Source organism: Phyllosticta citriasiana (assembly GCF_038021145.1).
Source record: "Phyllosticta citriasiana strain CBS 120426 chromosome Unknown IWZ02scaffold_11, whole genome shotgun sequence".
Lineage (NCBI taxonomy): Eukaryota > Fungi > Ascomycota > Dothideomycetes > Botryosphaeriales > Phyllostictaceae > Phyllosticta > Phyllosticta citriasiana.
In genome coordinates, this window is record NW_027117288.1 from 401,795 (window position 1) to 428,960 (window position 27,166).

The following is a 27,166-nucleotide window of genomic DNA, read 5'->3' on the forward strand; positions in this document are numbered from 1 at the left end:
ACCTCTGCTCTGTTCTGCTCTGCTTTGCTCGTATACCCTACCTAGAGTAGAGACCTGCCCATCGCAGCACCTACGACATCACGACTCCACACAACAAGAGCCGAGGTACATTTCTTTCTCTGTAAGGTAGGTCCAGCCAGTGCCAGTGCCAGTGCCAGAGCAGGAAGGAAGGAAGGAAAGAAGGAAAGAAGGAAGAAACGGTCCAGGGCCCGGCCCAAACACTCGGGCCATTGCGGCTCCTTGTCGCACAGGATCCGGACGGACCGCCCGCCCCACCTCACCTAATGCAAATGCGCGCCCCGTCATTGGTCGCAGCATCGCAGCATCCACCCGGACCCACGCGACTGCCGGACATGACGCGCCGGCTCCTGCGTACGGATTATGTGCGTATGTGTCTGTGTCTATTTTTACCCCTGGCTGGCGCTGCTGCTGCTGCTGCTGCTGCTACTGCTGGACCCGTGGACGCGTACGCGTTCAGCTATGCGGTTGAGTGAGGTGACGACGGGCATGCGATGCGATATGATGGATGAGAGACGAGGGGATTGCAAGCAAGCGAGCGATGCAGTGTCGTGCTTCTCCTGCCGTTTAGGGTCGTCGTCGGGAAAAGCAATCCGGCAGCCGGCGACCAGCTGCACTGAAGTGATGACGTCGGTCGGGGCTTGCGGCCGCGCGGGGTCCGTCTCTCCGTCCGGTGCAGAGGACCGACCGATGGAAAACAACCAACGACGAGTCGATAAGGGTGGTGGACAATAAGGCTAATGATGGTCAAGGGTGCAAGGAGACAGACGTTGGTGCAGAGAGTTCATCGATTTCGCCAGCCATCCTCTTGTCCACCTGGTCAAGCTTTCATTCTACCCGTCCTGTCCCTTTCATCCCTTCATCTCAATCCCGTCTCTGTTCTCATTCTGACCTTATTTCTTGTTTGGGAAGAAAGTCTGATTTGATCCGTGTCCCACCTGGCCGTCTGTCTCGTCTCGTCTCGTAGACCCGTCTTGGTTGATCCCCCATCTTGTCGCTCTCGTAGCACCAGACACCGTAACGACAGACGCCGAACGGAAAAGTAACCTTCCCCGCAAAGATACATAGTAGGTAAACAGGAGTAGATCCTCAACAAAGCTTGTGGAGTAGTGGTATCTCAACTCACTGAAACGCATTCTCTCTTCCCTCTTCACAGCGTTCAAGGCACGAAGCTCTTCGCCGCTCAGGAGGGGAGGCAAGGAAACAGGAAGACAACAAAGAAAAGTAGGCAAAACGAAGAAACAAGCGAAGCACAAGAAGACACGTTTGCCCCAGAACGGCAGTTTCCGACATAACCGGTCAAACGAACGCCATCCCATGCATCCATAACACCGTGTCCTTCGTGCAAAAGGCAAGGGGGAAATCGACATCTGAAACAAAATTCGAGAGTGTGTCCGTCATCAGCTTCCGAAGACTCGAGAGTGAAGCAAAAAGGAAACCCGGCAACGCCATTCAGCCTGTACCGCAGTTCAGTCCCGTTCGTTTCTCAGCGAAGCGAAGGCAAAGAGGCAAATAAGGTAAACAAACAATGGAGTCTGTCTGATCCGAAAGTGGCAGAAAAAGCCCGGGGCAGACATTCAACGACCACAGAGCAGTGAAATACGACAGCTGTTAGATGATCCTGTTTCAGGTCATGCAGGACTTCTCGAGCATCCAGGTCCTCTCAGACGAGAAAGGCCTTGTCCAAGCTACGCAACGCCTTGGAATCTTCTCCAAAACCGGAGATGCGGTTGTTGACGTGCTGGAGGTGTCCATTCGGGCTCCGGCTCCCTTGTCGACTGTTGCCGCTGGTGTCGCTTCTAGACTCGGCAGGCTCAGAAGTGCCGTTTACGAGAGCGTGGATACTCGGGAAAATCTTGCCCGTGGACGTGGTCGGCGGCCCAGAATTGGTCTCACCGTTAGTTTGAGGTTCTGCAGGAGCCGTGGGAGGCGGAGCCTGCTTGCTTGGTGGCGAGGTCATTGGCTTGTTGTTGGCGATGGGCGCCGAAGTGTTGACTGGAGGAAGTTGTGGTCCTGACGTCGTAGGAGCTGGCAACGCGATCCTGTCTTGCGGCGGCTCATAGTGAGAATAGGGGTGCGGTGGATGTCCCGGGGCCGAAGTTGGCGGACCGGGTTGTGGAACTTGTTGTGCTCGAGGGGAAAGGTTTTGCTGGTGTTGTGGAGGAGCCGCCAGATGATGAGGGAACGGATGTCCGTTGGTCATAGGCGGAGGTGCAGGCAGGCCTGGAGGAGGACGCTCGAAAACCGTCGGGGCCGAGTAACCAGGGTGAGGAGGGTATGGATGCGGGTACGGATGAGGTGAGTGGGCAATGTAACCCGGTGGGGGTCCTCCGTAGAAGTGAGCGTAAGCATGCGGCGGTGTCCCGAGGGGAGTTGGGGGCCAGCTGCCCGGCGGCGCGTGAAGAGCGTATGCGGGGACTGGAGGGCCTGCTCTCGCGTACGGAGATCCCATCTGGTGTGGCGCCGTAGTGAAGGGTGATCCGCCCATCGGACCGCGCGTGACTGCTGGAACATTGGATTGCTCATTAACCGACGATTCTGGATACATGCCCTTCTGAGGACGGATATGACGCAGAGCTTGACAAGTTAGCGGCGATGACGCAACAATGTCCCAGAGCACGTACCTGGGTCCTGCGACGGTTGCATGAGCGTCTGCGATGTGGGACTTGCGCGAGAATAATAGCTGATCAAGTGGAGGTGTTGGCCTTGCGAGGTGGTGATGCTGAAGGACTGCTTCATCAAACCGTCGGGCTTGTAGCGGTAGCCGTCGTCGGGCACAGTGTCTTCGTCAGAGCCGTCCTTTGAGCCAGAGTCGGACTTGGAGCCCGACTTTTTTGGTGCAGAGAAGCTGTTGCCACCTCTTTTGCCCTCCATTTCACGATAGGTCAGAAAGCTTCCCGAAACCCTGCTGGCACTCCATGATTTGCCGTCGGTCCATCTCCTCATGCCAGCCTCGCGTTCATCCCAGACGAAGACAGAGCCGGACTTGATCTGCTGGCGTTCCTTTTCAGACAGGCGTCGCTGGACGCGAGGCAGCATGCCTGTGCGGCATGCTTCAAAGAGAATGATGGCGTCGTTGGGGGTTCGTACGTGGCCGTGATAGGTCTCCATGGTTGGGGTGGTTGAGCGCAGCGGCCAGGTGGTGGCTCAGAAGCGCGCAGAAGAGCGAGCAGGCGACTAGTAAGGCGGTGGGTACAAAGGATATAAAGTTTCGGTTAAGCCGACTGCAGAAACACCGAGCGTCAGCCAAGCCATGGTACCGGCTGAGCCAGAATGGATTTTGAGTTGACGCATGGTACAAAATTAGGCCAGCAATAAGCACAGCGGGCGGTCCTTGGGGATGCTTGGAGCCAAGGGTGGGCGAGCCGCGGTGAACCTCGCACGGAACGGGGCGGGAGTGATGTTGGCAGCGACGGTTGGCGGGCGGCGATCTGAAACAGGAATAAAGTTGCGACACAAAGGACTTACGGTCGAGGTTAAGCTTGAAGGTGTTGGTGCAATAATATGGTCGAGTTTGCGAGCTTCTTGCAAGAAGAGGACGTAGTGGTGGAGGTGGAGGTGGAGGTGGAGGTGGAGATGCGGCAGGTGAGAATGAGGGTCGAAGGAAGCAAGCCAAGGTTCAGGGCCAAGGAGGGAAGAGGACGAGGGATAAGCGCAATTGAGAATGGAGGAGGAATGTGTGGTCTTTTCCTGGGCGCGTGGGAATGGATCGGCCTTGGCCTGCTTGGAGTGGCGTATTGGTGTTTGCTCAGTGCCCTTGTTGGGGCCCGGTGCCCAGATGGCATCAGTGCGCAGAATAAGCGTTTCCCCTGCCCGACCCTAAGGCTAACTTTAATTCAAAGTGCCGCGCAAACAACAACAAGCTCCAGCGTAAGCCCGCCGCGGCCCCCAGCGCCAAGCCCAAGTCATAGTTCAAGTCGCTCTTTTTTTATTTTCCCTCTTGCCCTCGCGTCCGACGTAAGCTGGCGTTCCGCTATGCTTAACGCTTACTGTTCAGCAGCAGCCTGTCTCAACGACTGACAGCGAGGAGTAGGCACTGTATTGCCCATGGCCATCTCTCCAATCTCTCTCGCCTGGCGCCGCCAAGCCTGTCTTGCGGAACGTGCTAACCTCCTGAGTCGCATCCTCTGCGGGTCCGTCGGATTTCCACGTAAGCCGCCAACGACGCATGCCCGGCTCTGACCCCCCCTCAGGACTTGTTTCTCAATGGGACGCGCAGAGATGACCAACGGGCAGAGGGTCGCGGCGAACTGTGGGCTCGCCGAGGGCGCTCTACATGCCGAAGACGTTGGGCCAAGGAGCGTGGTGGGCGGCCTGGCTGGGTGTCATGGGCTTATGGGGTTGCGACAAGGCTTTTAAGCTTAAAGACTTAAGCATAATGACTTGCCCAGCGGCCAGCGGGAGCAGCGGCGTTTGCCCTCGCATCATATCCGTCAAGACTGCCACACGAGCACGGGCGCGCAATCTCGATGCGACCGTCGCACGTTTGCGGCGCAGACGGCATGCTTTCTCGCGTAAGTACTTGTGCAAGCAGACGTGCTCCGCTGGAACTTAGCATTCGGGTCGCTGGAACTTGCCGCCAGCCCATGTCCCTTGGTACGGCGCCGCTGTCAGGCCGACAAGGTTGGCCGAGAATTAAGGTAGAAGCCAAGCTGCTCGATTGACGGCGCTACCAAAGGCTTTTGCAACTGAAAACCAACCCTGGCTGGCCCTCCAAGCTCCGCTGCCATGCCCCGCCCTCGCCCACGCGTCCGTCTTCGTTGTGATTGCAAGGCGTCAGAGGGCCCACGAGACGGTTGGCATCCGGCCAAGGGCCAAGCCAGCACAACCAAGCATCAAGACTATGCTTATTCCCAGCTGTCATTGGACCACTGCAGCCTCGTGTTAGCCTCGACCAATCTGCCAACACAGTGGCGGCCAAGACGCTCAAATCCGTCCTCCATCCGCCGGGCACAGCCGTCCTTCCGCCAAGCTCAGAAGACTCTTGTCTCTGACATTGCAGGCGCGCATAAAACGCCATTCCAAGATCTCGGGTGCCCACCTGCACACAGCAACTGTTGTCCTCGACTCGTCCGGAATACAGCGGCATCCTCGTATTTTGGTCCCAAGCGGCCCTCTCCGCCCAACTGCCACCACCATTGTATCCAACCCGCGCGCCCACCACGGCAAAATCGACTCCTATCTTGCCAGCGCCAGGTAAAACCATTGCTCTGCCGTGTGCTTTGCCATCGCTGGCGATATCCAGCGCGCGCTTCCACAATCTTCGCCGCGTGCCGCACGCAAAAAGTCAAATGCCGACTCACATCCAGCCTCCAAAAGCCATCATCTGTAGCTACCGAGTCAGCAGCACCATCGCATCTTGCTTCCGACGGACATCTCATAACCTGGCAACCGACTGCCCCTTGGCTGTGCCTGGCCAAAGCTTAGGTGCGCGCTCCCTTGTCTTCGACGTGCTTCATGAGCGCTCGACCTTTGTTGGCAGCAGATTGCTCTTCTGACCTTTGTTCGTGCATCATGCATTGCGCGTGATTGGGCGGAGCCTCTTTCTAACCGGTTCATCGCCACCCCTGATCACTGGCCGATCTAGCCATTTTTACAGTTTTATGGTTTTTAGAGTTATTGCTCGGCGCGCTTAAGTTGCTGGCTTATGGCAGGCTCGCAGGATGGATGACCGGCTGGCCTTGCTCGGGCACTAGTCAAGGGTCTGGGGTCTCAAGTCCGCCCGGGGAACTTTTTTAGACGAACTTGCAGCGGCGACAGCACACGCCAAAGTACCTCCTCACGTTGCTGTTGCTTGACAGCTGTGAGCGCCTCTGCAGGGACAAGGGCTGCAGCAAGTCACTCTTCAACCGTCCGTTCTCAAAGCCAGCCAGCCAGCCAGCCTCCAACGCCCACAAATATTCTCCCTTCTCGCTCCTCTCGTACCGCAGCCGAACAAGCGCGGTACGTTAATTTGGCAAATCAAGGCACGACTATCTCCTCCCTGTCCTACCAACACGGTACACGATAAGCCAAAGAAGAATAAGAAGAAGGTCAAAGCCTAGCAGCGCCACCCTACATTTCGGACCACACACACAATTTAAGCAACAGGACCAAACGATTAACCGTACGCTCTCACTTCTTAATTTGGTGCCTCTTTTTGCGTTTGACGTTTTGGCGATGAGCGGCAGCGGCGGCGGGTCGCCTGGAGATTGCGATGGCAAGGCTTAGCGAAGTCTATAGGGAAGTATGGGTAATGCAACAGTAATCATTGCTCGTCTTTGCAGTCTGGCACTGCACAAAAGGAGGATTTTGGATTTTGCAGTCAGAAGAGAGTTCCTACAGGATGCAAGCGTTCCTCAAATCCCGTAGACTCCCTAAATCCTTAATTCTTCGCCGTGGACCCTGCGCTTTGCTTTTTGCTTCGTCTTTTGGTCCTGGTAAGTGTTTCTGACAGAGCGAAATTTGGTTTCGTTATCCTTTTCTCTCTTATTATTCATCCTTCCTCATATGCTTCCTTCTGTCATTGGTTTCTTTGGCGTCAGTGCTTGCTCTGCTGCGGCTGCGCTTGCACTCTCGCAATCCAACTCAAGTCAACGCAACTCTACAGCTCTGCCTTTAGCCTCTCATCTGTGTACGAAATCTTGTTGGTTGTCCAGATCCCTTCCTGCGTCTGCTGCAGCAGCTACATCCAACACTTTCTGCCGCAGCATCTGCAGCCATGTGTAGCACACCGACACACGCACACAATCCAGGCATCCGCCGTCCGACCGGTTTTGGAAAGCTTCTGGAAATTTGCATGCCTCGCCCGAGTGCCTCCGTGCATTTAAGCTTCCGTGGACTTGGCTGATTGGCTGGATGTGGGGCCTGAACCGGCTGGACTTTGCTCTCTGGATTAACTTGGCTTTCCCCGGATCTTTCTCTTGGGATAATCGGTGTTCCATGACTCGTTGGGTCTTTCTGTGGCCGATGTTGGCCTGTCTAGGTAGGTCCGGGAGGTGAGGCGCTTGATGTCCGCTGGCAGCTGGTTGAGCTGTTCGCTAGTGATGTGGTTCGCCCGTGTCTTTTGTATCGTTGATTCAGAAGCAGGGAGGCTTGAATGTGGAATTTTCACATGTTGCATGCTCGCCGTTTCTTCTGCAGTTTTGCGCTCTCTACACGTGTCCTTCGTCTTTGTCCGGTCCGCCATTTCACTCAACGACTTGCACATGTCTCACTGCTCCTTAAAAAAGAGTCAACATCCAGGCTCTCGACGTAACTCGGCGCAAGGTCTCACAGGGCTCCCAAGAGTCATGCTGAGAAAGACGTCGTGTTTTCTGCAAGGCAAGCGGGTAGAAATCCAAGCAGCACTTAACTTCGCACAAGAAGAGCGATCAAAAAATGGAAGCTGTACAAAAGCATCAAGGCACCTTTCTTGGAATAGCAGGCCATTGAGGGAGCATCGTTCATCATCCGCCCGCCTCACCTCTTGCGAAGTTGAAACCCCTGTTTGGTGTGTCTCCGTACGACTTTTTGTCACCATCAATCGTTCACTCGCTTGCTTGCCAGCGAACCTTGCGCCCCTTCCTACCTCCGTTTTGCTACTGGCTCAGTGACCTCCGGTATTCCCCCCCGGCTTTCATGCATTTTCAAAAGCAGTCCTGCTTTCTTCTCCTTCCAGCCTAAAGACCAAATCCTCTAGTTCTTGGAATTCATGTGACAGAGTACCAGTATGCTACGAGTAGCAGGGTGACTCACCGCGTGCCCCCTGAATATGCCTTTCACTCGATGCTCAAGGTCGCGTTGGCTCTTGGTCCGCAGGTTTGTAGGTTGCGGCGTGGAACTGACGAGGAGAGAGTTGGTTGAGTGCAGGGAAGGGGACAAAGGGACATTTGTGGCGTTAACAGGACGAGAGACTGAGGAAGGGATGGAGATGTGCCTTGACAAACGGCGAACTATGGGATGCCCGTTAACACAGGACAGGTCGTCATCATGTGGTGATGCTGATTGTGATAGGGATGGCGATAGAGAGGGCAGGAGCAAGCTTTGCTGTTGAAGTGGTTCCCACGGTACCATACATCACTGCGTTGAGTAATAGGATGAAAAGACATCCAAAGCCAGACAGACTCATCAAAACTCATCATTTTTTCCCTGCTTCTCCCTCCATCTCCAAAACTCCAAAGCCATCCTCATTCAAACACTCCAAAATGCATCCACAAAAGCGGCCCCTCACCCTCTTAATCCTCCTCATCCTCCTCACCACCCTCGCCCTCTCACCAACAACAACAACAGCGCATCCACTTCGCCACCACTCCTACCGCCACGGCCATGTTGCGCTCCACCCAGCCCCACACGCCTACACCCACTCCCACTCCTACAAGAGCCACGAATACCACAAGGAGCAACACCACGCCCACGACAAGTCTCGCAGCATGCACCGCCGATTAGCTGCGACACAAATGGAAAAAGCCCTCGCAGAGCGAACGCGCCTGCACGCCCCCGCCGTGCAGCTTCCCAGACCGCACACGCGCACGCGCAAAATTCTGCCTTCTTTCCGCAGAGTGTGGAAGTGGGGTCGAGGGCGCGTAGTCAGTGGAATTTCTCTCAAGAAGAGCACCACTACTGCCCATAAAACCGCGGCTACCGTGAACAAGAGCGGCAATGGCAACGGTCACGGGAAAAGAGACTTGCGGGAAACGTAGAGCGTTGAGATGGGCGAGGTGATTTTCGCGATGGATTGATACTTCGGCTTCGTAAATAGGAGAAGAAATCAAGTAGAGGTTGGATCGCTGGAGTGGGATGACGACGTCGATGGAGTCTCATGGAGTTGGCGAAGTATCGAGGGAGGAGGATGGACCTCTGTTGAGCGTCGTTTGGCCTTCGATCGTGAAAAGGGCGAGAAAGCGGCGGATGTGCCGAGGCATGAGATCTAGAGAGCTTTCTTCTTCAGGGGGCCGGGTTGGGGAGTAAGACTTGATACTGAAAGACGTGATACACAATGTTAAGAACGAGGGAAGTTGTAGATACGGGCTGGGTAGAGTAGGGGCATTCAAATTCGAACACTTCAAAGTGTAATGATAGAGGGTATTCATGACTACCACGTCCCCGAGAACATTTTTGTGTCCTGCAGTTCTCACCGAGCCTTGGAGGAGCTGCTGATCATATCACTTGACGCTCCGAAGGAGAGACTGGCTTTTTTTCCGTGCTTCAAAGTGGATAGGCAAATTTGCAGCATATTAAGCTCTTAGTGTTTAAACTGATCGACTTTCCACCTTTGTCACTACTCATTTTCTAAACTATATCCATGCTGCCTCGATCAGTACAGCCGGGCTGCCAACAGCTGACCTCTCATAGCAGCCGGCTACCGCGATCAGGGGCAACCAAGTCCATCAACAAGCCATCGCTGCATGTGTGTCTCCCGTGCCTCCTCCAAGTTGATACTCTGTCAACGACATTCACCAACGCAACCAGCAACAACAGCATCAATCGACCTTCTCCTCTCCGCCGCGGACAAACGAACCGGCGGCTCCGCCCCAGCAACGACGTCTCTGACGCTATCCAGCGCCGTTGCGAGTGCGGATGAGAGGGTGAGCAGCTCGTCGTCTCCATCTCCTCTTGCTTCAGTGCCAGCATCGTTCTGAGCATCGAAAACAGGACCTAGAAAAGGTACATCATTCAAGCACGCCGCGCCAGCACAAGAGTCCCCGAGCCTCCTGATCCACCGCACCCACTCCCCCGTCTCCCGTCGCACGACAAAAGCATGAGCAGCACGCAGAACCTTCTTGACGTAATACTTCGCAACCGTGTGCGTGACGAGCTTGTGCGTGCAGAGGCGGACGAGCGACGACGGCGACGACGGCGACAACACGAATGTCAGGAACGAAGAAGACACCGAGGCCAAAGCCAGTATCAGCGGTAGGAGGAGCGGCCAGAGAGTCGTGAAAGCTACAAAAGCTGCCATTACAGCAATCAACGCTCTTGCTGGCGGGCTCATGTCTGGGTTGTTCTGGTTGGCCGAGTAAAATGGGCAATGATCGTAGACACGCCCCTTTTATGGACATTTGAGCTGGGAGTGACGTTGGCAAGGCGTTGGAGTCATGAGACCTGAACTTCTTCATCAGCATGATACTTGCGAGCTCAGGGGCTGAGATGAAGCCGAGTGACCATTTGCTGTCATTGTCCTATTTGAAAAAATGACGTCGAAGTCTTGCCCGTTACCAGCGCTCGGTCTGTCAAATGACTATTTAGAGGCGCACGCACGAAACTCATGACTTTTCGAAAAAAATTATATGACCTGCATTGATTTTACAAACGGCATCAACTCGAGTAGAGATGATGAAATCGACCTGCTCCTTTTTATCGAGTTCCTTGCTGACCTAGTTTACCTGTTTGAAAAACCCTCATCAGGTGATGAAAAACTCGCAGACCCCGTGACACGGGTGAAAATTGGACGGCGTAGGGCAACAATCCATGGAGAGTGGGTTGTAGAAATCGACACTTCCAAAAGCATAGGCGCCGACTATTACCGGGAAACCGCAAACCGTACCGACCCGCTCGAAACCTGATTCGCATCATCAATTTTGAGAAGACCGACTGGCGAAGGGAAGCCAACAACCGCAGCCTCTGAGAAGTTTTTGTAAGCTTGCGGGATGTTGTCAAATGCTTGGACACGGAGGATCTGGATCATTTCACTCGGCAGTGTCCAGGTCGTCATGTGCAGGGGGAGGGGGAGATTCCTCGCCTGTATTTTCGTTAGCCTTACATCATCATTCTAGAGGCTCTCCAACTTACGCTTGTCGACTCCGCTAGTGCCATTCTCACGCTCGCGGTCTTCATCGTCGCGGTCACGAACGTCGCGCATCTCCCGGTCCCGGTCGCGGCGGTCACGGTCATCAGGGCTGCGAGAGCGGTCGCGGTCGCGGCGGTCGTAGTCGCGGTCACGGCGGTCGTCTTTGCGGGGTGAGTAGTCACCACGACGGCGGGGAGGAGTGACGCTGCGGCCGCGGCGGGGGGAGCGGTCGCGCCTCGGTGGGCGGTCACCGCGGTCACGGCCCGAGTCGAAGCGCCACGAAGCAGAGGGTGGAGTGCGGGCCCACTGGGATTGCTGTCAGCACTGCAAAGGGGGATGCCGTCTTTGGATGCGTACCTCAATCTTCAAGATGTCGTCACGTCCGATGCGCTTGTTGTGCATCTCATGATAGGCATCGTCAGCATCCCGACGAGATTCATACTCCACAAACGCGAAACTGGAACGAAACGGTCAGAAGGGCCAAGATCAGGGGCGAGGAGGGAGACTTACAGACGAGATGAAGCAGATCGCGGAGCTGGAATGTCACAGCGCACAAGGCGACCATACCTTCGTGTGGAAGTTAGATTGGGTGTTCATCGTCGCATCGCGGAAGGACAAGAAACAGAGAACGGGGTGGTCGGAGGTCCAGGAGCGTCGAGGAGGGCTATCTACATGACGGGAGGAGCGAGGAGGGAATCGATAGATCGATCGGTTCGGGTCGGAAGTGCAATGCGGCAGAGAGGAGGTAGGCGAGTCGACTTCACGTATCGTTGGGGACGTACCGTTCGAATTCGTATGCGAGGTCTCGGGCGCGCGTTCCGTGAGAGAAGCCGGTCACGTAGAGCGTGGTGCCACCGCGGCCAGACATCTTGGACGAAGCCTTCGTGTTGAGGAGCACAACGAAGAGCGATGCACGAAGATGCAGATGACGCGTTGGGGGGTGGATGTCCAGAAGAGAGACGACGTGTGGTGAAGAAGAGACGCGGGAGCAGGAAGTTGGGCATAAGAGGCCGCCTGCTGTGGTTATGTAAGACTCCGGCGGCCGCTGGGTTGGCCAACCACGCACCCACCGACAAAGCCGTGCGCCATGTCTACTCACACCTTTCAAACACCATCCTCCGCCACCCGCTCCACCGTATTCTTTGTTTCACGTCGTCGCCTGCCTTGAGCGTCTACGGTTCCTCGTGTCTCCGCCATCCACCGACCCGCACGCTTCATCGCGACCAGCCTCGCACGCGCCCGCCACTCCTGCCACCTGCCCGTCAGTCGCGCGACCCTCGATCCTACATCCCGCAGTCCCACCATGTCGGTGGAGCTCCAGGTCGGCACGCCTCTGGCAAACGCCCTTCAGAGCGTCGTCCAGCCCAAGCTCGCCGAGGTTGGTTGGAGCAGCGGCGCTTCAGACGACACTGCGCTTTCCGAGTACATTATCCTCATGCTAGTCAATGGCAAAACCCAGGAGCAAATCGCCTCGGAGCTGGCCAACGACTTGCTCAGTCTGGGACCTGACGATCCGGACGCTGTCAACTTCTCGCGATGGTTATTTGAGCAGCTCCATACCCTCAACTCGCAACTGAACGGCGGCTCCTCAGGACCGTCACAAACACAAGACGGCCAGCCGGCATTCAATGGCGACCAAGCCCAGTCCACCAATCGTCCAGGCCAGGACGCCGAGATGGGTGATGCCTCGCAAACCTCAATGTAAGGCTCATGTCAGAATGCAACAACGTCTAGGATCTCAGCTAACCAATTCACACAGACCAACTGGCCCCAAGGCTATGCGCAACGGCAACCAGACAGGCCGCGAGAAGCGTATGATGGGGCACCTTAACAAGGCCATGGAGCGCTCCAACGACGCAGCTTTACATCGTGTAAGAGGCGGAGGCGGGACAGGGCGCATCAACTCGCATGCCGGCCGAGAAGCTCCCAAGGGCCCTCGCCACCAGGCAAACCGCAACATGGCCATCATGAGTGGCATGGGTGGCATGCCGGGCATGAATGGCATGGGAATGTCCGTTGCTGGCAATATGATGCCTCCACAATCGCAAATGTCGCAAATGGACATCTTCCGTACTTTCGAGGCCATGTCAGCTCAGATGGCACATATGTCACAGGCTTTGGCCGCAACGGGTCACCAAGTGCCTCAGCAACAGCAGTATTTCAACCCGGCCTTTCAAAAGAACCACCGTGGTGGACCAAACCAGGGCAAATCATTGTTCGATCGAGTTGACCCTTCTTCGCGCCCGAGCAGGAACAAGCCCCAACATATAGGCAAGAAGCCACAGGGTGACACGGAGATGGGTGAGGGTGGTGTGGAGGCTGGGAGCAACGCGGAGGCAATGAATGTCGAATCGAAAGACAAGGAGCCGTGGGATACCATGTGCAAGTTCAACACCAACTGCACAAACGCTAAGTGCCCCTACGCGCACCAGGCACCCCTAGCTGCCCCCGGCATCACTGTCGACCTCAGCGACCAGTGCTCCTTTAGCGTTCGTTGTAAAAACTTCAAGTGCACAGCCAAGCACCCCTCGCCTGCTCAAAAGATGGAATTCCAGCAAAAGAACCCTTGCAAATTCGGCATGCATTGCACGAATCCTGGCTGCCCGTTCCAGCACCCGCCCAAGCCTTGCCGGTTCAACGAAAGCTGCACCAACCCCGATTGCAAGTTTACACACGTTGAGACCAAGTGCAAGTTCACGCCGTGCCTTAACCCGCACTGCTTCTTCAAGCACGACCCGGAACAGCGGGCTACAAATGGATCGGGCAAGGAACATGTCAGCGAAAGGAAGTTTGTTGACGAGAATCAAGAGGAAGAGCTCATCTTGCCAGCAAAGTCGCAAGAATCAAAGGAGGCGCCAAAGACGGAGCAGCAGAATTCCGAGATTGCGGCTTGAAAAATCGGGCAGTACTTTACACACCCAACCATTGGATGGAGGATCTTGTATGAGTTTCGATTCTGGTGCGGACGTGAAGGATGAATAGAAAGCCCTGTGCGAGCGGGGCCATGGCGTTTTGAGTTCGGTTGGAATGGACAGCACAAGCTGCCTTGATTTCTCAGTTGGACGGTCGATTGTATGTAGATGCAAATGGAGCTTCCGGGGACCTGGCATTGTTGTATTGAATGTTTGAACATTGCCCTGCAGGGCCCAAGGGTCTCGGGGCGCGGGAGCCATCAATCAGGTGGAGTGCCCGCCTCGGCGTCGATCCACGTCACCCCAGTTGCGGCGGACCCCATTGACCGTAGCTCCGCAAGGTCGACAACGGAACCACCAACACCAAGGCCTAACCTCTGCGGCACAGCTGGCCACTCGACGCCACGCCATTGATGCTTCCCGAGCGATGCAATCACGCAGCCATGCCTTGCTTCGAGGCACTCGACTACCGCGTGCTTCGCTGAGCCCACCTCTAGGTCACGGATGCGCGTCATACAAGCAGCCGCGCCGATGCTACGCGACGCCGCGACCCAACGCTCCCAAAAAAATCGCTGTTCTCGGCGGCGGTATCACCGGCCTGTCGACAGCCTATTATTTGTCCAGGTCACTCCCGAAAGCTACAATCACGCTATACGAGGCCAGTAACCGGTTCGGCGGCTGGCTACAGTCGAAGCGCGAACCTGTACCTGGCGGCGGAGGATATGTCACTTTCGAGCAGGGACCGCGGACACTGAGAAAGAGCATCTGGGGAATGTTTACGCTCGAATTGGTACCCTTGTCCGCTCTCAAGGTCAATCGACTATCGCCAAGCTGACACTTGCAACCAAAGGCTCTGGAACTCGGCTTGAGAAATGACCTCCGAAAGGCAAACAAAAATTCCCCTGCCGCCCAAAACCGCTACATATTCGACCAAGACCACATACTTCGCCTACCAACTTCCATCAAGAGCGCCATTTGGGCCTCTCTTTCTGGCGAAAAGGTCATCTTCAACGCCCTTAAAGAGGGTCTTTTTGAGTGGAAAAGGCAAAAAAGGGAGCATACAATTGGTGACGAGTCAATAGGAGACTTCTTGGCCCGCCGGGGTTTGAAGAAGACTGGCGAAGACCTGGTATCGGCCTTTCTCCATGGAGTTTACGCTGGAGACATAGAAGAGCTAAGCGCTCGAAGTACTCCCCCGTTCGATCGCTTGTGGAACCAAGAGTGGCTTGAAGGTAGTATTACAAGAGGCTTGTTGTCTGCACCGAAAGATCGACTAGCCATACCGCGAAGTTTAGGAGAACTGGTGCGCAAGCACTTGCCGACTTTCAACGGAGATTGGGCCGTACACAAGTGGTACATGGATTGCTCGGTGTTTGCACTCAAGGATGGCTTGGGCAGTCTTGCAAACGCTCTGGAAAACCGACTCATTCAAAAGAATGTCAACATCATAAGGGAAGATGTTACGAAGCTTGAGAAGGAGACGTTTGCAAATAAGATGACGGGCATCACGGTTCGTAGTCTTTCAAAACAAGTTCAAGCGTACTGAGCACTGATGTTTTCTGGCAGGTTCACACTCAGAAGAAGACCAGCAACATGGTCAAAACTCACGATCTCGTCATCTCGGCACTGCCAGCAAAGACAACCAGCAAGATTGCACTTGCTGGTATGGCCTCGGGCTCAAGGTCGGGTGACGCTGAATATTTACAGAGTCGCCAGGCCATACAGGATGCGCTCCCGGTACCCACTGTCACGGTGATGGTGGTCAATTTGTTTTACAGACAACCTGGGCTTGTGCCGCACCAAGGATTTGGCTACTTGATCCCAAACAGTGTAGCTTTAGACCAGAACCCGGAGAGAGCACTGGGAGTCATCTTTGACAGCGACATATTTCCGTCGGACTCGGTGCAAGGGACACAGTTGACTGTCATGCTAGGCGGGCATTGGTGGAGTGGTTGGCCTGCCTCAGGCCTGCCAAGCGAGGAGCAGGGTATTGAAGCGGCAAAATCGCTGCTGGCAAGACACTTGAAGATCGAGGTCGAACCGGCATTGACGAATGTGACTCTGCAGAAGGATTGCATCCCGCAATACAAAGTAGGACATCACGGGAGAATGACTTCAGCTCATGAAGCACTTCAGAAGATATACGAAGGAAGGGTCAGAGTTGTGGGCAACTCGTACACTGGCGTGGGGGTGCATGATTGTGTTGTGGCGGCAAGGCTGATGGCAATGAAAATCGAGGAGGAAGTGGCAGAGGGACAGATGCGCAGCAATCGAACTGGCCTTGAGCTCGATTCCCTCGGCGACGGCAGCTGGATAGTTTCGGTGGCGCCTCGGTGGTTGCAAGCGTTGTTGAGGTAGAGGTAGAGGTAGAGGTAGAGGAAACATGAAGCCAGGCACCCAAGCAGCGTGACAAAAGGCAAGGAACAGAAGAAAGACCACAGGTGACGACGACGCGACGCCTGAGGCCGCGGCAAATCACGTTGGCCTTGGGTTGGCCTTGGGCTAGCCGGGTTCGGGTTCGGGTTCCGGCTCCGATTCCGGTTGCCGTCCTGGCTGTGCTGCGCCGCCTCCGTCCAGGGAGGCTGAGGGATCCAACCGAATGCCATCACTGCGACTACCTACCTGCATACCTACCTGCCTACTTACCACCCTTACCTTGCCTTTTATCTTCCTCCTCTCCCGACTCCGCTCCTCTTCCTCTCTCCACCTCTTCCACCAGGCCATCACCTCGCCCACCATGCCCGCTCTTCATTCGCTTCAGAAGCGAGAGTGAGTTCCACGTCTCATCCGTTCCCGCCGCACCACCAGCGACGTCACTCTCGGCGCACGGCCATACCTATTGACACTTTGACAGTGACTGCGTTCGCGACAGCAATGGAGATCTGTATTGCAACAACAGCCCGTGGAGCGACTGGGCTCGCTGGGTCGTCCTCGTAATCATCATCGTCGCCTTCTTCCTTCTCTTCGTCGTAAGCATCCACAGCCACCACCCCAACACAGCACTCAATAGAGGCCTAACCCAACCACCACCCAGGCCTGTTCCTGCGTCACCGCACGCCGCCGCCGCCGCATGGGTCGTCATCCCATGTGGGGGACCGGCTGGGCCGCGCGCAACGGCCACGGCGAAGCGCAATACGTCGGCCCTCAGCAGTACGCCCAGCCATACTACAACCCGAACCCGAACCCTCAATTCGGCGCCGCGCCGCCCCCGCCAGCCTACAGCCCGCCGCCCGGTGGATACTACGCCAACGGCGGCGCGCAGGGCAACTACGAGATGGGTACCATGCCAACGTCGCCGCCGCCGGCACACCCCCACGACACGCGGAATGCGGCGGGAGAGCCCGTGTACGAGCAGCCGCCAGGACCGCCACCGAACAAGGCCAGAGAAGTCTGAGCGACGTCAATTTGTCGTCGTTACCATCAACAAAGACACGTTTGGACAGGCGTGGATCAATTTTTGCTTTCGACAACCCTTTCGTCGCCTCCTTGCTTGAAGGCAAGAGCCATTTTCACTACGGGCGGAGAAAACCTTTTGAACAGACTTTCTCCACGCCATATCGTTTGCGAACATCGCCTGCTTCGCTCTGCGCGAACGGGCGCCATGGCTTGCTAGATGAGAAATTGACGACGGATCCGGGACGGACTCGGGCAATGGCGCTAAACTGGTGGATACACGGGAAGGACCATGGGACTCAGGAATGAATTTACGATATGAGGGCATATCTATGTATGGGGTGAGAGCAGTCGAACTAGGGCAACGTGCGCCGAGCGTTTTGACAGGCGGAAGGAGAGGAAAGGCCCGCCTTTCAGGCTGCTTCTTCAAACGAAACTCGTTTCCTTTTTCCCCTCCTTCCAGGCACCGCTGGTCTTCTATTTCGGAATTATACCTATTTGCTTCTTTCCTTCGTACGTATCGTATCGGTCGATTCAAAGAAGATCTCTTCGCTGTTGCTACTTCCTCACCAAGGCTTCTTTCCACAAGGCCATCAACACCCTCTGCTGATGAAACATGTCTTCATGCTAAGCAGCTTGAAAACGCTGCCGCCGAAACGCCGTTTCCTGGCCCCGTTTTTTGCTCTCCGCCTCACACACGCTGGCGCCCTCTACTCCACCTACTTACTCACCACTCCTTTCTTCTCCCCAGGTACCTAGATGCTCATGCCGCGCTTGCGTGCATGCCAACGCAAACCCGCCACGCCACGCAACGCAACGCGACGCTGCGCTGCGCCGAGTTACTACGCCACCCTGCCCACGGCCCACGCCACGCGCTCCCCCACACCACATGAGCACCGCGTCTTACGAATCCGCCCGCGCCCCCGGCATTGTTTGGTCCGTTGGTTTGGTCGGTCCTCCTCCCATCCTGGCTGCTCGTTTGTTTCCTCGGCAGCAGCAACACTGCATTGCACTGCACATACTGGACTCGGTCGTAGTCTACATGTCTGTCCTGCATTTTTCGCTCCTCGCGCTTGCGGCGTCTAGGAGTCGAGTCGAGTTGGGAACATTATGTAGCTGATGCATGTGGATTTGACCTGTCTTGAACGTCGGTAGGTATGGTGTGGTGGGGATGGTGGTGCAGTAGTGTGGAGGCAGTGAGTGTAGATGCTGGCTGGGCGCTGCAGGTTCCATTCCTTGCCTCGTCCTCCTGCCACAGTAGATGCGGCACGAGTACTTCTGTAGCCACCGTAGCCAATCTCCATATTTCGTTAACTTCACAGTCCTGCATAAGTACCTACAAACGTCCCTGTTGCCTCACCTTTCCCCTCACCTTTCCCCTCACCCCCCTAAATATCTCCCCACCCTCTTGGCGCACTCTTCCTTCCATACTTCACGGATACGACACACACACGAATGCACAGCCCCATCATGATGATTGACTGCGGTCCGTCAGGCCAATAATCTGTCTGTGTGCGACGCGACCAAGACGGGATCGTCGCTTATGCCAAGGGCCCGAGGACCCCAAGACTCTGGGGCTTGGGTTTTCAGGACGCCTGCCTGCCAAGCTTGGTTTGTCTTGCCGCTCGTGTTGAGGGGGGCATTGGGGGGGAGGGGCAGGATTGGCGCGAGGCCAGGGGAGGCGGCTACCTAGGGGTTGGATACTGGCACGGGGTGGTCGGGGGCGGAAGGCGGAATCCTCCATCGAGACGGGTAGCGTATGTAGAAAGCAGAGGATGGATGCAATGGGCAGTTGGCTGCTGCTGTGTATGCCATCTGCTGGTATCAACACCAATATCGTACAACCGTCTATCCACCACTATTCTTCTTCACTCCCCTCTCCGCCGTCCTCCTCGTCGCCTTTCTTCTTCTTCTCCTCCTTCGCCCTCCCAAAGCTCAGTTTCGTCTGCTTGCCGCCCTTCTTCTCCTCACGCTTATCAACCTGCGCCTGCACGCGCTCGCGCTCCGATCTCCCCCTGTTCTGCAACTCGGCCTCCAACTGAACAAACGCGTCACTCTCGGCATCCATGCCGACCAAGCTCTCGAGCAGCTTAATCTCGCGCGCCCACACAGCGCGGTCCTCGGTCGTCTTGCCCGGATTCTTGGGGTCCGGCACGTCGATGGGGGTCTCGAGCACCATGGGGAGGCCGCGCAGGCGCGGCTCGTTCATGAGGGCGTGGAAGGCGCGCAGGCCGAGGAAGCCGGTGCCGATGTTGGCGTGCAGGTCGCGGCCCGACGACAGCGGCGCCTTGGAGTCGTTGAGGTGCAGCGCCTTGAGGTAGTCGAGGCCGATGACTTGATCGAATTTGTCGAGCACGGCGCTGAAGGCGTCGGGCGTGCGCAGGTCGTAGCCAGCAGCGAAGACGTGGCAGGTGTCGAGACACACGCCGACGCGGGTTTTGTCGCTGATTTGGTCGATTATGGCGCGTAGCTCTTCAAATGTGCCGCCGATTGTGTTGCCTGTGAAGACGGCCATGGTTTCGAGCAGCGTGATGACGCTCCCTGTTGATGGGTCTGCGTGGACGCGGTTGAGGTTGCTGGCGAGCTGCTTGAGTGCTTCGTCTCGTGTTGAGCTGGCTGCATTGCCCGGGTGGAAGTTGTATAGTTTGATGCCTAGTTGATGGCATCGCGAGACGTCGTCCAGAAAGGAGTCGTATGCCTGCTGGGTTCGCTCCGGGTCTACGTGGGCTAGGTTGACCAAATATGATCCATGAGGGACGACGTCCTTTTCACTCTCATACTTGTGCTCTTTACACGCAGCCTTGAACATGATAGCAGTCTCCTCCTTCAAAGGCGCATTCGTCCATCTCCGCTGGTTCTTGAGGAATAGCGCAAAGGCGTTGCCGCTGCCCAAACCATTAGATGTTTCTACCACTAGCTGAGATTAGACAACTTACCCTATTTGATTACTGTTCGTAATAGCATTTTGCACACCTGGTAGCAGTCAGAATCGTCCTCGCCGCCCGTAGCAAAACACTCTCAAGCAACCATACCCCCAGAAGCGCTCACATGAGCCCCAATCTTGAACGAATGGCCCACCGTCCGTTCGGCAAACGGTGCCGCGGGCTCCTCCTCACCCTTCGCCTTGGTCCTGCGCTTGGTCTTCTTAGCCGCCGCGCCATTCTCACCGTCCACCATCGCCTCATCCTCCTTCTTGACCTGCGCCCTCGCTTTGCGTCCCGGCTTCTTCAGCGCCGCCTTTGTCTCCGCTTCCTCCTCTACTCCAGCTTCATCTTCGTCCTTTACCGCGGTCTTGCTCTTTCTCCCCCTTGCGCTCTTCTTCGGTGCCGTGCTCTCTTTTGTATCGACCTTGGCGTCCGGCCGCTCGTCGTCTGCGCTCTCCTCGGCGTAATTGGCCTTGGCGGCTCCGCGTGTCGCTCTCTTGGTGCGCTTGACGGGTTCCCTGGCGGCGGCGGCGTTGTCGTCGTCGTCGTGGTGCTCTGCGCCGCGCTTGCGCGTCGTCGAGGCGGTGCTTCTGGCTTGTCGCGAGCGGTCTGCCATGGATGCGATTGGAGCAGAGACAGTTGGGTGAATGATGCTGCCGCTTGTGGCGTATGGGAAGACGCGAGGAAGCAGAAGTCGACGGTGAAGAGCTCGGGCGATTGTGAACATGGAATTGTGTTTCTTGGTCTTCCTGCAATGTTGTCCCAAGGCCGTGTCGACGTATGTAGTTCGTTGATTAAAAAGCCAATCGCGACTTCACGTCCAGTCGAGTTGGACGCGTCGCGCACTGAGCAGTCGCCGCCACTTGGTCCGACCCGCGCCCGGACCGCAGCGCGACGCACAGACCACTGCAGCAGACCCTGCGTCCTCAAAACGACTTTCATTTCTCACACAATCCAGAACAAAACCACGGGACCTCTCACTTAACCGGCCGGAACCCTTCGCGTACCGTGACGGTCATTCGGGTCCCCAGATGGACTCGCATGTCAGTGCTGCCGCTCGCCCTTCCCTTGCGGTCGGGGCGATGTAGTCGCCGTGCTTGCCCTGCCTGCCCTTGTTGCTGGTTGGGAGGCTGGCGTGGACGCGTGTGTGTGCGTACATTTCCTTCTTGTCTTGCAACTGGTCTGTATAGATGTTTTTAGGAGGTTGGAGATGGAAGGGAAAGGCTGCTGTTTGTAGTTGGTGGTATCAAGAGTTGTCGAGTCGTCGGTCCTAAAATGCAATTTTCGCCTACATCTCTGTCGTCTTTATTGTGCCCATGTTCTAGAGTCACATCTGGAGCAGTCATTCCATGGAGCCAAAGAAGAGTGGGTCGGAAGCTCCAAAGTAAGTGCCGGTGTTGGTAGACGCCGGCTACTATAATACTTGCTACAACCTCACACGAAACTGGCGCCTGCCTGCTGCGGCACCAGCGCCACACCATCACCATTTTCTTCCCCTCGTCAAGCAACGGCACTGCCACAACCGTTCCAGTCAATCGCGTTTGAAGCTTCGGGTTGGGCGAAATCACACGGCCGGAGATGCAAGAGTGCATGGGTAAACGGTCAAATTTCCCTCCTGTCTCCTTTCCCTTTTGCGGTGGACATGATGCCGAACTCGAGTTTCTCTTCTGGTCTATGTATCGGCGTCTGTCGCATCTTTTTTCCTCGCTGCAAAGCCGCTTCTTCATGCTTCCCCCACTCTTCGACTTTTCCTCTTGCTATGCACCATAGGGAGACTTCCATCATTGGCGGTCTCTCGTCTTGGGTGCCCAGTCTGCCACCTCGTACCACCAGCTCTTGGGTTGAATAAATGAAGTGCGGGATTAAATTGAGTAATGGGAAAATTTTCGTGGAATTCCGTAACGGCGTAAAGTGTCAATAGGTCTTGAGTAACAAGGTGAGGAAATTCTGATCGGGGAAAAGTTTGCAAAGGAGTGTAGGAGAAGCGAAGTCAAAGAAAAATAAAGTGTGATGAATATGGAAGACAGGCCCAACTCAACCGATACCCGTAAGCAGACGCAAGGGAACGTAGATGAGAAGGCTGAGGTCATCAAGAAAGCCGCCTCTCTTGAAATTTGTTCCATCCGAACCTTACTCTTTCATACCTCTAACGCATCGATCGAGCTTAAAATGCTGTACTCGCCGTCCAAGGGCCCCTGGGGCTCCGCGGGCTCCTGGGTACGATGGCTTTAAAAACTCTGCGCGTTGTTGCCGCCGCCGCCTCAGCTTGTGCCCCAGCAGCTGCTCTGCGAGAATTCGACCGCCTCGGCCGCATCGACTCAACGAACGACGCGTCGTCACCGAATGGGTTCTCACCGGGCGATAGGCGCGGCGTCGCTGCCATGACGAAGCCGTCGGCAAAATCACCCAACACTTCTGGACGGTCAAGGTCGAAGGGGTCGCTTTTGCGGCGCCGGGATTGTGGGCGCTGTCCGAGGTACGAGTTGCGTCTGCTGCTCGTCCGGCTGCTTTTGGGGCTTGCCCCTCGGAATTGAGGTCGCCCGCGGATCTCCTCTGCATTGGCGGGAACGCCTCGCAGTGGCCGCGAGTAGATTGAACCACTTGGGAGAGGAATCACAGATGGGCGGTTGTCTGTGTCGTAGCTTTCGGTGCGGGAGGGAGGCAGAATCAATATGCTGGCTGGGCGATTGTCTGGGTCTTCCACCGAAGTAGCTGGGCTGTTGGCAAGCTGCGTCAAAGGCGAGTACTTGCGGACAATCTTCAGAGGTGCCACTTCAGCTGAGCGATGGGCAGGAGAAGTGTAGCCTGAGTCTCGAGGGAAGTACTCGGGACTCTTTTGCTTGCGTGAGTCGGCTGACTTTGCCTCTCCTGAGATGATTGCTTTTCCTTTGATGGGCCTAATTAGGTCCGGAGGACGGGTTGCCTCGTCAACAGTGGCTTTGCCCCGGAGTCTTTCCATCGACACAAGTTTGCGTAGTCCTTGAGATATTTCCACGCCGTCGGGAGAGTCGAGGAACGGATGTTCAACGTCACCGCCATTACCAAGAGCCACCCCAATCGTCGGGCGACTGGGAAGTCCAGGAACGGCATTGTCAGGTCTTCTCGGTAGGCCCACGTCGCCCGTGTTTGCGATGCGGGTGGAGACGCGGTTCAAGTCAGCAAATGAATCCAAAGAAGCAACAGGAAGCTCAACTGGGAAAGCCGATTGAAACGACCGAACACTGTCGATGGATGGAAGACGTTCGCGGCCCATGCGCCTCTTGAAGCTGTCTGTGACCTCCTGAACACTTTTCATGAGAGGTGCACTGGCCGACCTATTCTGTACGGATGACTGATTGGATTCAGCAGACAAACGGTCCTGGCTTTGGCCATTTGTGCGATTTGCGCGAAACGTGCGACTGGAATTGAGAAAGGGGAACGGCGAGCTGACGCTGGGTGGATGTTCGCGTAGACCAGAACTGGCAGAACTGGAGTTGAAACCGAATCGTGAACCGCCCGTCTTCTTGTCAGAGACCTTTTCGGTGATTTCGTAGACGCGGTTACGTTCTCTCGTCTTTCTCACACACCAGAGAAGCAGCAGGCCAGCCAGAATGACGCCAACAAGAGACCCAAGAACGACACCGGCCACTGCCCCAGGAGAAAGACTACGACCAGCGTCATTTTGCGCAGTAGCGGTGGGAGCCGGTGAAAGAGAAGTAGAAGCTTATTTTGTAAGCCAGTTGACTCTACACGGCGCAAAGAAGCATACCTGAGAAGGCTGCAGTAGTGGAAAGGTCGCCAGTAGATGTCACGGTCTGGAAAAATGTTAGAGCCAGAACAGGAAAAACCAAAAGTGGGATAGAGGTAATTACACTCCCGCCGGCAGTGATGGTCGTGGTGACTCTTGGGACTCTGGTACAACGCTTCCCGTTGACCGTGGTAAAGAGACTGGGAGGAGTGGCCATCCATGCAGGTTCAAGATGCAAGCAGCTTGAAGACAGCTGTGTACATGGCGAGCAACAGGGAAAACGCAATGACGCGTCGGCGCGGGAGACGAGGAAGATGGGTTATAGGAGATTGCACTGGCTCATGGGAAAAACACAGCACAATGGAAAAAGGGAGAGAAAAGATCATGCTCGCATGGTTTCAGGGTTCGGCGTCGAGGAGCGACTTGGCTGTAAGCGCCGCAGGCTGTGTATCGTCAGGCGGACCAAGGCTCGTCCGGCGCTGATGCGACATGTTGGGGCGCGTCTGGGCCATGGGCGAGGGTCGGAGTATGACATGGGGAAGTGACCGATGGTGTTGTGGTAGTGGTGGCGGCGGTGGTGGTGGTTGTGGTGGTTGTGGTGGTTGTCAGGCAAGCAAAGGAACGGGCGCACCCGCTGCAGGCGATGACATGGACCAGCTGCATCGCATCCATGGCCGACAGCGCTGACTATGAGGTAGGTACCTTACTCATTCCATCAAACCTTAATCCATCGGATCCATCGATATCCACCCCATCTTTGATACAAAACAGGATTTGGACTGGGCGGGCCTGCTCTTCCTACGCACCGCAGCGGACGGGAACAGCCAAATCATCCGCGCTGCTGCTTGTGCGTTGACTGTGCCGCACCTCTGGACACTCAATGCCGTCTACGTCTCGTGTGAAACCTCGCAACATTCTCTCCACCCGACCTCCCTTGGCCTTCCTTGTCCAGCCATGTTTGCCTTTGGCTCCAGCTGTAAGTCATTCCCCGCTCTTGCTTTCCACGAGACGCCCCCTCAGCCCGCTCTTCCACCACTTTGGCCCTCTTGCGCCACACCAATCCCCTGAGGTGCTGCGCTTTTCACGTGACCCATGTTTTCACCTCTACACCTCCAAAATTGACATCTTCGGGGGCAGCCTCACTCATTGCGGGGAGACATGATCCCGACAAAGAGCGGGCCGATCCTGGCCAACCCACGCCCGTGAGGTTTCCACGCCTCAACCCTGAAAATCAACCAGAGCCCAAATTATGGACTTCGCCGGCCGACGCTCCAGACTTGTTTCGCCAGTTTACGCGCATCAGAAGGCCCGTCGATATCACAACTAATCTCTTTGCTTCCATGAACATTAAACTCGACCACGTCCATGGAGTCTCCGACATTCTCTCCGCCCTGCCAGATGATGCTTCCTCCTACCTCCCGCCAGAGTCATGGAGGAACGTGGAAGCAGCAAACGACTCTTCCCAGGACAATCGTCTGCCGAAGCGTCTTCTCTGCAATGGCAGAGAGTATCCGGGCCGGGAAGAGTTCACCATTCGCCTCAAGGAGATTTTGAATGACAACTATCATGCATTTAGCGCCCTTACACGGACTCAGGACCCAGAAAAGAAGCCCCCTCGCCTTGCCCACTTCAGAAGATTTTGGGAGGGTCTGGACAATATGGCCTATTACTGGGACACGAGTCGAGACATGTTTATCCCGCTGCCAGAGGAACAGCAGGATGTCGATGATGAAGCTGAATCAGAAAAAACCGAAACACCTGGCAAAGAAGGAGAGGCGGGTGAGATGGCCAAAACCAGTGGAGAAAACGGAGCTGCACCAGAGGAGGACGCAGGCCACACCAATAATTCGGAGCCGCGCAAAAAGGCCAAAACGCAGGATTCCAATCGCGAAACAGACACTTCACAGCCAAACGAGGCGTGGCCAGCGAAGCGTCATCCGCCAAAGTCAACCCGAGTCGCCGAAGTACGGGCCAAGTTGGTCAACGGAAAGTGGATCGAGAACAAGTCCACGGCACCGCAGTCCAAATACAAGGGCATGCGTATCGGCAACGGCCGCGGTATGCCAGAAGGCTACCGCACCGACACGGTGCGTGGCTTCCTCGAGCCGCTCTCGTGGCAGTACGGACTGGCGCTTGGCCCGCACCGGCGGCCGCCGGCGCTGCAGATCCACAAGCTGCGGGTTCCCGTGAGAGTGAGCTCGGCCGTGTGGAAGAGCAGTACGGACCGCGGCAAGGCGCGACAGGGCATCGTGCAGGGCCCGGTGGCGGGTATCCGCTGCGCAGACTTTGTCGAGTTCACCGACGACACCGAGTCGATGGCGGGCCAGCGCGAGGCGCTGCTCGACGCCATTCGCGAGATTGGCAGCATCTTGTGCATTGCGCAAGAGCGCGCTCGCGAGGGCAAGGTGGAGCGCAAGCCCGGCGAAGGCATGTGGTGGACGACGGTGCCACGCTGGGGAGGCGGGCCTGGCGGCGAGGTGGGCGAGGGCCGTGGTGACAACGACGGCCCGCCGGAGAAGGAAGAGCGGTCGAGTAGCAGAGGCTCCTCCTCTTCGTCGTCGAGTCGGCGAGCGGCGGCCAAGAAGAAAACGGCCGCCGAGGCATGGGCGGACTTGAAGCCGGGTGTGGGATATTGGGACCCAAAGGTCGAGTACGAAGCCATCGGCAAGGACAAGAGCAGCGAGTGGGACGACGTGAGTGCCACCTACCAACCCACACATCAACTCATCGGACTGACAATCTCTCCTAGGTCTTCTCCTTCTCCTCTCTCAACCACCACGTCGCCCTGCTGCACCTGCACGTGCACCCCGCGTACCTCGACTTCCTCCAAACAGGCGAACTGCCATCGCCTCCGCCCGCCGACCCTGCGTGGTGCCGGCCCGTGCTGCGCCGCTCGCGCTGGTACGACTTTTTCAGCGTCGACGACCGGGTCGAGCTGTTCTGCGGCCTATGGGGCTTGTTTGGATGGCTGGCCCGGACGCAACCGCAGGACGGCGACGGAGACGTCGAAATGAAGGATGTCGCGTAAACGCGTGACCGTGAGACAGCGGGTGGATGAGCCGTCGGCAGTAGTTTGATTGTGCGCTCTTTTCCCTCTCAGGACGAAATATTTGCGTTGTTTGCATTTGCAGCGGCATCGTTGTCATCATTGGCGGCCCGGCATTGCGTTGCAGCGACCTAGCGATTGAGCGAGCAGGCAGTTGAGGAGGAGAAGTCATTGAGCGTGGCATGGCATGGTGACCAGTGTGTATGATAGGTACTTCTTTCAAACAGGGCGTTAACAGAGCGGGCAGAAAATGAAAAAAAAAAACTAAATTGATTGAATGAACCACACTATACACCATCCACCAACTCAACCCCACCCCCAACCCCTAAATCTTACCCTCCCCATTCTTCCCCTTCTCTTTCTCCCTCTCCCTCTCCTCCTCCTCCCTCCTCCGTCTCC

At 56.2% G+C, this 27,166-nt stretch overlaps 11 protein-coding genes across 11 annotated transcripts; 5 read left to right on the forward strand and 6 right to left on the reverse strand.

Moving 5' to 3' along the window:
• Positions 1–724: 724 nt before the first annotated feature.
• Positions 725–1,569, reverse strand: IWZ02DRAFT_47099 (uncharacterized protein). Its single transcript, XM_066768838.1, has 2 exons — positions 1,546–1,569; positions 725–1,475 (listed from the first exon to the last, which is right to left on the reverse strand). The coding sequence occupies exon 2, from the start codon at positions 1,386–1,388 to the stop codon at positions 912–914; it is 477 nt and encodes a 158-aa protein (XP_066620297.1). The 5' UTR covers positions 1,389–1,475; positions 1,546–1,569; the 3' UTR covers positions 725–911.
• Positions 1,570–1,681: 112 nt separating this feature from the next.
• On the reverse strand, positions 1,682–3,129 carry IWZ02DRAFT_435276 (Gti1/Pac2 family-domain-containing protein; the record flags this gene model as incomplete). Its single annotated transcript, XM_066766428.1, has 2 exons — positions 1,682–2,595; positions 2,643–3,129. 2 exons carry the CDS (start codon positions 3,127–3,129, stop codon positions 1,682–1,684), a joined length of 1,401 nt encoding a protein of 466 aa, XP_066620298.1.
• Positions 3,130–8,070: 4,941 nt separating this feature from the next.
• IWZ02DRAFT_506388 (uncharacterized protein) lies at positions 8,071–8,678 on the forward strand (the record flags this gene model as incomplete). The annotated part of the gene is made up of 1 exon (XM_066770398.1): positions 8,071–8,678. The coding sequence occupies exon 1, from the start codon at positions 8,076–8,078 to the stop codon at positions 8,676–8,678; it is 603 nt and encodes a 200-aa protein (XP_066620299.1). The 5' UTR covers positions 8,071–8,075.
• A 538-nt stretch (positions 8,679–9,216) lies between these two features.
• On the reverse strand, positions 9,217–10,131 carry IWZ02DRAFT_47134 (uncharacterized protein). The gene has a single exon (XM_066768865.1). It carries the CDS (start codon positions 9,968–9,970, stop codon positions 9,422–9,424), a length of 549 nt encoding a protein of 182 aa, XP_066620300.1. The 5' UTR covers positions 9,971–10,131; the 3' UTR covers positions 9,217–9,421.
• A 133-nt stretch (positions 10,132–10,264) lies between these two features.
• Positions 10,265–11,633, reverse strand: IWZ02DRAFT_506390 (uncharacterized protein; the record flags this gene model as incomplete). Its single annotated transcript, XM_066770399.1, has 5 exons — positions 10,265–10,717; positions 10,768–11,071; positions 11,123–11,222; positions 11,276–11,332; positions 11,548–11,633. The coding sequence occupies 5 exons, from the start codon at positions 11,631–11,633 to the stop codon at positions 10,665–10,667; spliced, it is 600 nt and encodes a 199-aa protein (XP_066620301.1). The 3' UTR covers positions 10,265–10,664.
• A 435-nt stretch (positions 11,634–12,068) lies between these two features.
• On the forward strand, positions 12,069–13,617 carry IWZ02DRAFT_367288 (uncharacterized protein; the record flags this gene model as incomplete). Its single annotated transcript, XM_066764367.1, has 2 exons — positions 12,069–12,466; positions 12,525–13,617. Coding segments are annotated over 2 exons (1,491 nt in total), but the record flags the coding sequence as incomplete, so codon positions are not given.
• A 369-nt stretch (positions 13,618–13,986) lies between these two features.
• IWZ02DRAFT_458069 (protoporphyrinogen oxidase) lies at positions 13,987–16,132 on the forward strand. Its single transcript, XM_066767984.1, has 3 exons — positions 13,987–14,467; positions 14,528–15,187; positions 15,244–16,132. Exons 1-3 carry the CDS (start codon positions 14,105–14,107, stop codon positions 16,033–16,035), a joined length of 1,815 nt encoding a protein of 604 aa, XP_066620303.1. The 5' UTR covers positions 13,987–14,104; the 3' UTR covers positions 16,036–16,132.
• Positions 16,133–16,414: 282 nt separating this feature from the next.
• Positions 16,415–17,071, forward strand: IWZ02DRAFT_492703 (chitin synthesis regulation, resistance to congo red-domain-containing protein; the record flags this gene model as incomplete). The annotated part of the gene is made up of 3 exons (XM_066769869.1): positions 16,415–16,446; positions 16,532–16,646; positions 16,712–17,071. The coding sequence occupies 3 exons, from the start codon at positions 16,415–16,417 to the stop codon at positions 17,069–17,071; spliced, it is 507 nt and encodes a 168-aa protein (XP_066620304.1).
• A 1,686-nt stretch (positions 17,072–18,757) lies between these two features.
• IWZ02DRAFT_458075 (xylose isomerase-like protein) lies at positions 18,758–20,509 on the reverse strand. The gene is made up of 3 exons (XM_066767985.1): positions 20,103–20,509; positions 20,007–20,043; positions 18,758–19,955 (listed from the first exon to the last, which is right to left on the reverse strand). The coding sequence occupies exons 1-3, from the start codon at positions 20,245–20,247 to the stop codon at positions 18,929–18,931; spliced, it is 1,209 nt and encodes a 402-aa protein (XP_066620305.1). The 5' UTR covers positions 20,248–20,509; the 3' UTR covers positions 18,758–18,928.
• Positions 20,510–22,158: 1,649 nt separating this feature from the next.
• IWZ02DRAFT_435284 (uncharacterized protein) lies at positions 22,159–23,938 on the reverse strand (the record flags this gene model as incomplete). Its single annotated transcript, XM_066766429.1, has 2 exons — positions 22,159–23,696; positions 23,743–23,938. 2 exons carry the CDS (start codon positions 23,936–23,938, stop codon positions 22,159–22,161), a joined length of 1,734 nt encoding a protein of 577 aa, XP_066620306.1.
• A 407-nt stretch (positions 23,939–24,345) lies between these two features.
• IWZ02DRAFT_458080 (uncharacterized protein) lies at positions 24,346–27,045 on the forward strand. Its single transcript, XM_066767986.1, has 3 exons — positions 24,346–24,697; positions 24,859–26,414; positions 26,471–27,045. Exons 1-3 carry the CDS (start codon positions 24,676–24,678, stop codon positions 26,747–26,749), a joined length of 1,857 nt encoding a protein of 618 aa, XP_066620307.1. The 5' UTR covers positions 24,346–24,675; the 3' UTR covers positions 26,750–27,045.
• The last annotated feature ends 121 nt before the right edge of the window (positions 27,046–27,166 follow it).

Excerpts from the sequence above, each read along its gene's own strand:
- IWZ02DRAFT_47134 (XM_066768865.1), bottom strand. The coding sequence starts at position 9,970 with ATGAGCCCGCCAGCAAGAGCGTTGATTGCTGTAATGGCAGCTTTTGTA.
- IWZ02DRAFT_458069 (XM_066767984.1), top strand. The coding sequence starts at position 14,105 with ATGCAATCACGCAGCCATGCCTTGCTTCGAGGCACTCGACTACCGCGT. Across the intron at positions 14,468-14,527 it reads GAATGTTTACGCTCGAATTG|GCTCTGGAACTCGGCTTGAG; the intron begins GTACCCTTGTCC and ends TTGCAACCAAAG. Across the intron at positions 15,188-15,243 it reads ATAAGATGACGGGCATCACG|GTTCACACTCAGAAGAAGAC; the intron begins GTTCGTAGTCTT and ends GTTTTCTGGCAG.
- IWZ02DRAFT_458075 (XM_066767985.1), bottom strand. The coding sequence starts at position 20,247 with ATGGTGGACGGTGAGAATGGCGCGGCGGCTAAGAAGACCAAGCGCAGG. Across the intron at positions 20,044-20,102 it reads TCATGTGAGCGCTTCTGGGG|GTGTGCAAAATGCTATTACG; the intron begins GTATGGTTGCTT and ends GACTGCTACCAG. Across the intron at positions 19,956-20,006 it reads ACGAACAGTAATCAAATAGG|CGGCAACGCCTTTGCGCTAT; the intron begins GTAAGTTGTCTA and ends TGGTTTGGGCAG.
- IWZ02DRAFT_47099 (XM_066768838.1), bottom strand. The coding sequence starts at position 1,388 with ATGTCGATTTCCCCCTTGCCTTTTGCACGAAGGACACGGTGTTATGGA.
- IWZ02DRAFT_458080 (XM_066767986.1), top strand. The coding sequence starts at position 24,676 with ATGTTTGCCTTTGGCTCCAGCT. Across the intron at positions 24,698-24,858 it reads GTTTGCCTTTGGCTCCAGCT|CCTCACTCATTGCGGGGAGA; the intron begins GTAAGTCATTCC and ends CTTCGGGGGCAG. Across the intron at positions 26,415-26,470 it reads AGAGCAGCGAGTGGGACGAC|GTCTTCTCCTTCTCCTCTCT; the intron begins GTGAGTGCCACC and ends AATCTCTCCTAG.